We start from the raw sequence: 11,446 nt of genomic DNA on the forward strand, positions 1-11,446 counted from the left end.
CAGCCTGCAGCCATGAAATGGGCTGCAATGTAATCCGACGGGGCAATAGGACCCCGTCAATACCATGGATGTATAAAGAGAACTGGATACAGCATTGGAGGTGGGGCTCCATTCATTTCTATGAAAGTTGCTTAGTGCCACATGAAGCCAAAAAAGTTCAACGGCTTCCACATTGCTTCCGTATCTATGGGGCCCATAAAGCAAGTGCACTAGTGACTTTCACAGGCCAAGCCAGCTACTTCTGGTTTAGCCCTCCGGCTAACTTGGGGATAAAACAATTCAATTGTGCCGCTCTACTAGACTTTTGAAAGATTCAGTCATTTTGCAGGGGTTGTGATGCTCAAAAAAATGTACCCGCTGATACAGATGTCTCTTCCACAATGTAAGTCTATGGGAAAAAGTCTTTTTGGGCCAAATAGCATCACGTGATGTTATAATTACATGGTTTGGCCGCTATGTCACCTGGTGCTGTTCCTGGGGGCTTGGTCAATACGTCCACTAAAAGTGCTAACCTAACCAAGTCTCGCTCAAGAAGAAGTCTCATTCTGAAATCCCATGAGAGTTGAATTGTTGTCCAAATCAGCTAAATATTCAGCCATGACTTTGAAAATCTTTTAGATAACACTAAGCTATGCTTTCTGTACTCCAACACAACAAACTCCTCCTGGCACTCTTCTCTCCAACTCTTTCATGGATCAATGTTTAGCTGATTTCAACACTTGGGAGATTTCGGAACGAGAATTCTCCTTGAACGAGACTTGGTGGGACACAATAACAAACAAGGTAAATAAAAATGTTTTATTTCTCTGTATGCTCCTTTCCATAATGTTGTCAGACACTTATAATAACAATCTGAGCATGTCAGTGGCAAAAACAAGCACTTTTAGTGGACGTATTGACGGGACTCTATTGCGCTGCTGCTGGCTGAAACGCTCTTGCTCAATACTGGACCAATTTCAAAAACTGTTGTCCCCATAAGTCACTTAGACACAAAAAGATGGGAAAATAGGGTCCAGCTTTAAAAATACCAAAGTTCCAAATTTCCCTTTAACTCAACCACCATCTTTACAAAGTTCATTATTGTTGAATTTTTTCAAAATCTTGATGCAAAGAGGCAAATTACCTGCACCTTGTGAGCAGGTCTAAGTGAGTCAGACTAATTTTAGTGCTAAAATGCAATGTGAATTACTCATACTCCAAAAACCTAGAAGTCCTAAAGTTATGAGTGACACATCCCTTATTTTTAGGAGTTTCCTCTATGTAACTCAGTCAGTTAGGAGCTACTTTTAGGATGTTTTGTGAGTAAGGCCCCGAACTGACTGAGGGTATTTAACTAAGCAGGATTAGAAAGTTGGAAAGTGTGAATAATCCTGTGATACTGGTTTGAATCTAACAAACATAGTATTTCAGCTAGTGACTTATGGAGGAAAATGGCTCAAAAATATAAATGGAGCTATTAGGTTGTGATATGTCATTGCTGTATAAGAAACAACAGAGTGAATATAGTTTACCCAACACTCTCTCTGGTAACATCAGAAGTGCATCTGCGTGTTGCTACAGAGATTCACTTTTATTTGAGGTAGTTATGCTTTCAGACATGCAGAGCAATTTCTGAAAGAAATGTGAATCAACCAACATCTAGCAGTTATCATACCAACACTGAAAAGAATCAAGCAAATAGGAAAATTGTGTGATCTGAAACACACCTGTGACAACAGCTTAGAATAATTTCTTTAGTTGACTGTCATGCAGGCTGAAATCTAATTTCCTCTGGATGTGCTTCAAAGCCGTTATAACACTAATCCAGCAAACAGGGCAAGCTCCTCTGAGGTGTGTTTGTATGAATGTGTAGGGGGGTGGGGGTTACATGAGCGTTTATGTGTGTGGCAAGGACAGATGTACATGTCTCAAAAGTCAGTTTCTCAAAAGGTCAAGATGTATTGAATTAATGGTCTGTACCTGTGTGCCTGCATTTCCATGTGTGTCAATCTGTGTGTGTGTGTGTGTGTGTGTGTGTGTGAGATGAAGTGGATTTATCTTCAAATGCCAAGCCCCCGGCCTATATTTGATCTTGATCATGACACGCATGCACGCACGCACACACACACAAACACACATCAATAGACGGAATGCGGTGCTGTGCTGGTATTAATAATGAATAGATTTTACATTATTAAAGCACTTTGATTATTAATGCTGAAGTGTGGATCGAGCAGAGCCCTGCAGAGCCCTGCAGAGCCCAGGGTGCTCTTCACATGTTACAGCCCATCTCGGCCTTTACAGCATTACACTGAGGAATGCCCTTGTTGGTAATTAAAAAGGTTCATCTCAAACTGAAGGTCATTCTAACCAAATCTATGTCAGACTATTAGTGCAAACACAAAAAAAATTAATTAGAGCCAACATTTTCTACCTCATACTGCGCCGTGTAATGTTTACGAAATTCTGAAACATGAACACACATTCAATCAACTATCCACACACACACACACACACACACACCAATTAGCAGCAATATCATTTAAACCCATTGGAATCCATTTTATCTGAGCTGTGGTTGTTCTCCCCACATGTACAGTAACTAAGGAACAGCAATGGATCCATGCACAACTAATGAAACACGTTGGTCCCGCGGAGATGATGCAGACACCTGAGACTAATTTCCTACAGATTTCATTAAACCAGGACCAGTAATTTAATAGTTTCATCAGCCTGTAAATTTCATCTTTAATTGACCTTTACTTTGACCATCCCACCAAATAAGTGTTATGTATGAAGGGATGTGTGATTTTAATGTTGTGTGACACACCTAGTTTAGGCTTAAAAATATTGACCTTTCCTTTTATCACACCCCATGTGAGGCACAGCTGCCTAGTTTGTAAGCTTGGCTGGATGAGAAAAGCAGGTTTGTGGTCATTCTGAGCAGTTAAGACTTCAAGTTGAAGTGTTGACCTTTAATCATAGTGCCACCACTAGACCGATCAGCACAATATAGCTGTTGTACCACAGTTTGAAGATCGTCCTGCCAAGTTAAAACTTAGTGCTGTATAGAGTTTAAACTGAAATTTCACATTTTAAAAGAAAAACTGGAGACAAATGAGTCGGCACGTTACATGAAAGGCTCAAAATCACCGGCATTGTTAAAACTAACCTCTTTTATGAGTTCTGTCTTTTTCGCATATACCCAGACAAACAGATACAAACACGCTGAAGACGAGACAGATACACACTCTTAAATGTCACATTCAAGTGTTCATCTCCTGCTCAGTTTAACATTTTGCTGTGATTATCAGAGAAAGCTTTCCCTGACGCTGCTGTCACTCTCGGCTCGGTTGCCACCCATCATCTCTGCGAAAAAGACAATTTGAGCTGAATTGTGGAGGGAGGGGAGGGGTGGGAAAGAAAAGAAATGGAGGAGTGGAGATGTGAGTGATGTGAAAAAGACAGAGAGACAGACGGAGCATGTAAAGAGCCCATCATGCCAAATTAAGTAGAAGCACAGATGGGGGGGAAGGGGATCAAGAAATGAGGGTGCAGAAGAGGGTTGGACGGCGTTGAGTCAGACCTGCCAACACTCCCGTTTTTCCCGGGCCATCTCCCAGCACCCTCCTGCTTTGTTGTTTCTCCTGTAATTTGCATGGCCCTCAAACTTTATTATGGATAATCGTCATACATGGGTCCATAAGTTTTGTATGTTTGTTACCCAAGTTGCCAGATCGTCTATGAATCACAATCTACACACACAGTCCACGCACTGCATACAATTCCAACCCATCTGTTGCCGCAACCTAGCAACCCACAACCCGATTCAAGGGGCGTGTGCACAGCTGCTCTCTGCACAGGCAGGTGGACCAGATAACTGTTGTCAAAATGTCAGGGCAGGACGGCATTCCACCTAAAAAAATCCAAATACACCTGCAAATTTAAGCAGAATTGGACTGAACAGTTTCCATAGGATCTTTCATAGTTTATGTATTAAACACAGGCTTGCTTCAACGTGCATCACAAACCTCAGCCTTGTGTTGAATTAGTGAGATATTGCTGCGCATTAAAAAACCTCACGTATTTTGAAACCTAAATGTTGGCAGGTATGCATTGAGTGGAGGTGGTTAGAGGTTCAGAGGATGAGTAGAGGGCCGTGTTCAATAGCTACTGTTGCTCACATGGCGTGCTCTGAGCTCCTGCTCACCCTACCTCTCTGCTTCCTTCTCTGTTTGTCACCCCCACCCATCCATTTCCCCTTAATCAAGCTGTGCCAGTCTGCTGCCACCCCCACACTGTGTCCCTCTCCAATTCCTCTCTCTCACCTTTCTTCTTCTCATCTTCTCACCCCTCCCTATTTTCAATCCTCCCCCACACTCCATCACCCATTTTAGTTCCCTGCTCGCCTCTGCCCTACCTTGCCCTGCCTCCCTCCATCTTGGCTCTGTTCCTTCTCTGCTCATTTTCCTCCAGCCCCCACTTTCCACTCCCTTTCTTATCCTCTCATTCCTTCTCTCAGCTGTGCGGCGGTGCAGCCCCACAAGCACTCTTTGTTTGACTTTTCCCTTTTTTCCCCTCTTATACTGAAAAGGGCTTTCTCTGTCACAAGCAGAGACTGTATATAAAGATCTTCATATACAGACTACGATCACAAGCCTCACAAATTAATGACTATAATACATTTACATTTTCTTTTTGATATTATGTGCTCAGGTAACAGATTATATAAGAATACTGCATGGACATACTAGATGGTTATATAATGTTGAGGAATAAAGCGAATACTAACCTGAGCAGCACCATCGTTATCTTGTTACCTTGAGCAGCATTGTTTCTCCCCCAGTGGTTTAGTTGTGCTGTGAAATGCCAACAGGCAGCTTCTCTGCATTGTATTCACAGAACCCGTCAGGGTTTTCAAAAATAATCCACTCCAACATGATTACCTCAAAAGAAATGGTGGACGGTGCCCACAATATGTTCTGAAATACAATCATCTTTGCAGATCCTCTAATTGTTTTGAGTGGCTGAAGAAAAGCCAGAAGAAAAAATGGGTCTCACTGCAATAATGCTCAGAGAAAGAGTTATACAACTGGACATTGTTGTGCTAAAAGTCATTTACAATCATACGTATATTAAAGGGGTTTTTCAGCAGTCTAGTATTGTTCCATAAAGTCAGAGGACTTTTATTAAAAGAAGGAAAAAAATCGAAGCTGCATGGCCAAAAAACAAACCCATAATGCAACTTTGTTAGACGCTCCCTACTTGGTAAAAATGTGTGGTCTCTAAACCCAAACCGAGACAACCCGAGACTCACGACCAGTATTTACTATATTGACTAACTTTTTTCATGTACATCAGGGAAATACACCAATTTAATTGTTGCTGTGTCTGTAATTTAACTTACAAAAATCTGCATAATTTTATCAATCTCATCCACACTTGACATTCAGGAAGATAGTACTAACTGTTCAATGTGCTTTGTGCACGTATCTTTTGGAAAGGGCATTTTTAAGTGGGAGCAGTGAATTTCGCAGGTACATTAAACAAACAATCCAACACATTCTCCCACTCCTGATGTTGAAATGACTTTGCAGGTCCATAGCTTTCATCTTCTGTCTTTGATGATCTGATGCTTTGACAGTCTGTGTGTTTACTTCATTCAGCTAGCTTCATTGATGCTGATCCGTTTCCCTCACGGGGAGACTGCTAAGGAAAACAGACTCACTGCGAATTACTGCTTCAATGACTTAAACATGTCTATATGTCTTTCAATGTCTCTTTGTATTTGTCTAACTTCTGCCTCTGTGTCTGTGCACCTCCCCAGGTAAAGGAGATCTGATCGGCTCGGACTCCCTGACAAAGGAGCAGGTGATCAAGACCAACGCCAACGTCAAAGCCCTGACCTACTGCGACCTGCAGTATATCAGCCTCAAGGGCCTCCGCGAAGTCCTGCGACTCTACCCTGAGTACGCCCAGAAGTTCATCAGCGAGATACAGCACGACCTCACTTACAATCTGCGAGAGGGCCACGGGGCTGATGTAAGCACACACAGTAATGTTAAGCGCTGAAGAACAGAGAGTATTACTATGCATTAAGAGATGTGAATTAATTGTTTGTGTAAGATTGTTTGCAAGTTAGCAAACTTTCCTCCATCTAATTACCCCTTAAGGAATGAATACAGTATTTTGAAATGAATCAAATTAGTAACAAGTTAGACTGCCCCCTAGTGGCCGTACTGAAAACATATAACAATAAATATATTATATATATATAACAACTAAAATAGACTAAATAAAACACAAAAGATGGAAAATGGAAAAAAAAGAAAAAAAGCTGATAAAAGAGACTAAAGATATGGCTATAATTATAAAAGTGTGTCTGTGGATGGCGTATGTTTATAAATCACAGCACTCCATGTGCTCAAAGTTCAAATCTAAAATAAAATTTTATGGTGCAAATGTGTAGCCTGAGGGAACGCTCACCTTAAGAGGGATCTCGTGATAAATGCTACGCATGACCTCTCCACCACTAATTTAAAAAACACACACATAGATCTGCACACACCACAATTTGACAAGCGTAGCCTTGAGGGGGTTTTTTTTCTTCACTTTCTTTACTCCTGCCATCAAATACACAAACACGCAGACTGCGCCTTTGGCTGGTACAGTAGCAGCAGAGGGAGCAAAACATAGGGACAAGAATAGCTTGGTGCTGCTGTTTGAAGCTGTCCTGTTGCTAAAAATAGAACAGGGGGGAAGCACGGGCTCTCCCTGACTGGCTGTATCCCCTGCAGCTGCTGCTAAGATTGGATCCTGCTCGATATAAATAGCCCAGCCAGCCGAGGAGGAGAGCAGGGGAGGAGGAGGAGGAGGAGAGACGAAGAGGAGGGGGGAGATCTCATTTTCTATTCTTCTCTTCCTCAATCCCTCCTTTTCCACTGCAGTGCTTTGTCTCTCCAGGGCACAGCACACTTACTGCAGAGTACGAGTGGAGATCAAATGTGTAAATGTGTGCGCACTTATTGGTGTGTGTGTGTGTGTGTATATATAGGGGTATCAAGAGGATGCATGATTCCAGATGCACAAGCTGCTGCCCATATCTTAGGTCTGGGTTGCAGATGTCCGTTTTGGTTATGTATGCAAATCCCTTCTGGTACCAGCAGCCCAGGAGAGTGTGCTTGCATATGTATGTAAGACAAAGCCTGCTGATATCTAGCACCTCATTACTCTGTAAACAAATACATCTAGAGACAATCTCAGAGGATGAATGAAGAATGATAACAATATTTCATACTAACAGAAAAGAGAAATGTAAGTCTAAAGGCAAAAAGGATGATACAGAAGAAGAGGGAGAGTAGGAAAGTTTTTACTCAGCACGGATGAAGGCAGAAGATCTGTCAGGAAAAAAAGGAGAAAGCAAAAGATCCATCATGTTAGTAATGGTTGTGTCGCTCCCTGCTGATTCACAGGCTTCAGACTGACTGTCATGACCCCGGCGCCGGTGGGCAAAACACTGTAATGTGCAAGAGCAACCAGTTGTGCACCGAGCTCTGCTACAGAAAGAGGAGGATATTATAGTATGTTTTGTACCGTGTGTTCTTGTGCTGTTGAATCTCTGCACAAGAAACATGGCAGTGAGAACAACATGTTGCCTGCACATACTGTACAAACACAAACGTGAACATGCAGACACAAACTCACACTGTTGTTTGAAAAAGAAAAAAGAAAAAAAAAAAGCACTTTGTTCATTCTTGTCACGCACACACCTCACAACCATCCACTTACATGCCTGCACTCAGATTTATGTGTACAGCCTGACTCCATCACACATACACGATGCGAATGCAAACTTCAGCACACCCACGCGCTCACACATACAGACGAGCACACGCCGACACGCGGCAAGCGCACACTTATCACGCCCCCGCATCGCAGAGCGCTCCTTGGTTTCCTCTGGAACTGAGAGCTAAGATTAGAACAAGAGAGCTAAAAATACATCACGGTGGCACAAGAGTGGGGGGGGGGGGGGGGTAGGGGGGGGCAGTGGGGGAGGAGGGGGAGGAGGAGAGAAAGAATGAGAAAAACAAGAGAGAATGCTGAGCAGGCAGAGGTGGAGGGAGCACAGACTTGATTAAAGGGACAGGAGAGAGAGAGTGTGGCTCAGAGGGGCAAAGGGAAAGCGGAGGGCGTTGGCTTGTCTGCATGATGAGATATGAAATACATTCATTACTCATTGCACCAGTCAGTCTATGTTGGGGCATGAGATATGTGATTGTTTTGAAGACAGCATAGGAGACTGGCAAAGCTGTTGTTTTTAAAGTCGATGCAATTCATTTGTTTGATCAATCTTTTATTGTTCTCTTCTGTCTTCATCATTGGAAGAAATGTTTCAGTGTAAACAAGAGAGTGATACCACTGTGGATACCGAAGTCTAAGTTTTAATAACCTGAGGAGTCATTTGTGTGTATTCTGCAACTACATACAAAGTACACATACACACCATATTACACATTATAATCCTGTCATTGTGAAAGAGGATGATAGAGAGATAGAGTTTGATTACAAAATTACGGCCCTGCTGCAAGCAGTACAAAACATAGGGGCAAGTTTGTGACAGTCTCATTAATCTTAAGTCACACCAACACACTCGTACACACCGAACATCCAGCTGCATAAATGATTTCTTTTCTGCTCTTCTTTTCTTTCTTTTTTAGAAGATGAAGAACTTTTAACGTGCGCGTCGTCTTCTCTTTTAATCATAGACAGAGTGCTGTTTTTGTTTAGCTTGTCATTTCTGGAAATTTCAGCAACCCAGTATCAACACTGAAGACAGCCTAAATTATTCAGTTCGTAAGCAGGGACATTGCTGATGGGGAGCAGGGCGAGCCGGGGGAGTGCATGTGTGTGTGTGTATTTGTGTGTGTGTGTACTCACTGTAGCATGACAGGCTTCTTTTTGCAGTCTGGCAAAGACAGATGCATTTCGCAAAACAATATTTACTCAAAACAATATAGGAAATAATAATTCAGTAATTCATTCATTTCAAAGTTGAGCCTCACTTGTTTAATCTAACTCTTCTTTCTGGTTTTTTCTCCAGCACTTCCCCATCTTACAAGGTTCACAGGAAAAGTTTGGAGCATGACTTGTCACATCAACTACCTAGGGCATTAAACTTTGTGCTGTCTCTTAACATTTATGAACACAGTTCTTTCATTTCCTTCCCTTTTGCTCATGTTGTCTGATTTATTTATAGATAAGTCATATTTTATCCTCTACATGTTGATTGATACAAAGTCAAAACAGAACGCAGCAGCAGGGTATAAACCATAAAATAGTAATAATTAAAGTCTAAGGAAAACATGCACTAATGTAAACTAAAACAAGGCTACCACATACATCAAGTATGAAAAATAAAAATACCTACATACTATACATCTAGCCAACACTCAGATCTCTCCTATGCAAAAGTCTAAAAGAATTCAAAGAACTGTGATATTAGATTGTCATATGACAACAAATGACATATCAACTCATTCAGCCCCCCCAAAAAAATCACAACTGAAATGTTCCAAATATGAAAGAAAAAGAGCCGAGAAATCTTGCAGCGTGTGTATGAGATCGGCTTTGCACAAATGGGGTTTAAAATTGTGAATATTCCCACAATTTGGCTTCTTTAGAGTTAAATTCCCTACAAAAATTGCTCACTTTTCTCACGTTTTGTGGAAAAGACGTGTGTTTGTGTCTCCTGAAATCACCTCTGTTAGGAGAAGGGAGTGTGTCGAACTGAAATGATTGTCAAACATACTGGTATAAAGGAACAAACTGTTGTGTTTGTCTACCACCCACTGGTACGATCACGTCATTACACTCTATTTATCAACTGAGTCTGAGGCAACAGTGCTAAAAATATGTCAACCAATAGTTTCCAACCTCACTGTTGCTGCCAATAACAACAGGTGTGGTGGCTCACTCTGCTGGCGCATTCAGGAACTGGTTTGCATCACTTCAATTCAAACTCTCATCATTCTCTTTTTCTCTCAGGTGGACTGGGAAAGTAATGGTAGTCTGGTGAAGAAGCTGCCGTCCATCCGGGAGGATGAGGAGGGTGATGAGGAGCAGAACTCGGTGTCTCATGCCCCCCGCTCCCCACTACGTCTCAGCAGGGGGCTCAACTCGCCCTTGCGCTCCCCTCTCCTGCCGCCTAGGCCGTTCCGCGCCCCCTCTGAGCACTCCCGCCCCACCACCCTGCAGATACCAGTGGTCAGCTTCAGCAGCGCACCGCCTGAACTCAGCCCCAGGTAACACACACACACACACACACACACACACATTGCTGTAAAAGAAGGAGAAACTGAGTATAACCAATGATCAGAAAGATTCAGGGGATCAGTTCTCAGCATGCAGTTAGGGGAGCGACTGCACTCACTGCAGTTGGCAACATAGATGTCTGGCTGCCATGGCAACCAGTACGATACAGTGCTGGTGGCTGATGTTGGAAATTGTATGTTTTCCATGATGTTTTCACACTGTAGGATGATGTGTCCATATGTGCACAGAGATTAATAACACCCTACTGTGCAGTGGTGTGAGAGTGAAAGCTGCAGATAGGAAGATGTTTATGGTGAAATGAAAATGCTGCACAGCCAACACAGATACAAACTGTGATCAATGCTCTTTTGTTTTTTTCTTTTTCCACCTCCTCTTCTGATTTACATTCCTCTCTCATGTTTTCTCTTGCTTTTAATCCCTCTCTCTCCACACAGATTTGTGGACGGCATTGAAACGGAGAGCATTTCCAACTCATCACAGAAGTTTGAGTTCAGTCCCAGCCTGTCATCCGCAGCCCCACCCTCACCGTACCCAGGTAACACACACACACAACTGCATAGTATTTTGCTCTCTCTTTCAGAAGAAAAGATTTGTAATGAGGATTAATGTTCATATGTGTGTGTGTGTGTGTGTGTGTAGGGATCCGGGAGCAGTCTGAGATCAAGCAGAGTGTGTCTAAATTGACTGAGGAGGTGAGTTCTGACTTGATGTTGCATGTTTTCACATCTCTCATAAGGCTGTAACTACTACCCCTTTATCTTTTAGTCTGCAGGATATTTCATAAACTACTAAACAGATTTCATGGCAATTTGACTGAAAATTAGGCTCTGGGCAGGCCACCACCAGCCAATTAGCATAACTCGTTCACATTGCATGTTTTATTGCAGATCTGGTTCCGGATGCAAAAAGGTGTACTGTAAACTCTGACTGTCATCAGCATGCACTATAGAGTGTGAATAAATGGTGTTGCTGTCAGGGAACATAATATATGCAGAGTGTATATCAGATTATGCTTTACACAAATAAACAATTCATTATTTATTATTTCAGTAATCACCCTTGCCTTTCCCATTACTTTCTGGAGGAATGAGATGTCCTGCAGCAATTAATGGACTTAACCTTCATCTGTTTTTCT

At 42.3% G+C, this 11,446-nt stretch overlaps 1 protein-coding gene across 1 annotated transcript in view; it reads left to right on the plus strand.

Annotated features, from left to right (window-relative positions):
* Window positions 1-11,446, plus strand: part of kcnh3 (potassium voltage-gated channel, subfamily H (eag-related), member 3) — a 134,162-nt gene that overhangs the window by 118,633 nt on the left and 4,083 nt on the right. The window contains exons 11-14 of the mRNA XM_042425601.1: window positions 5,807-6,021; window positions 10,024-10,280; window positions 10,746-10,846; window positions 10,951-11,003. Coding sequence (XP_042281535.1) covers window positions 5,807-6,021; window positions 10,024-10,280; window positions 10,746-10,846; window positions 10,951-11,003 — 626 coding nt within the window. The remainder of the gene's footprint in view (window positions 1-5,806; window positions 6,022-10,023; window positions 10,281-10,745; window positions 10,847-10,950; window positions 11,004-11,446) is intronic.

The sequence above is a fragment of the Thunnus maccoyii genome, chromosome 11 (genome assembly GCF_910596095.1).
Source record: "Thunnus maccoyii chromosome 11, fThuMac1.1, whole genome shotgun sequence".
Taxonomy (NCBI): Eukaryota; Metazoa; Chordata; class Actinopteri; order Scombriformes; family Scombridae; genus Thunnus; species Thunnus maccoyii.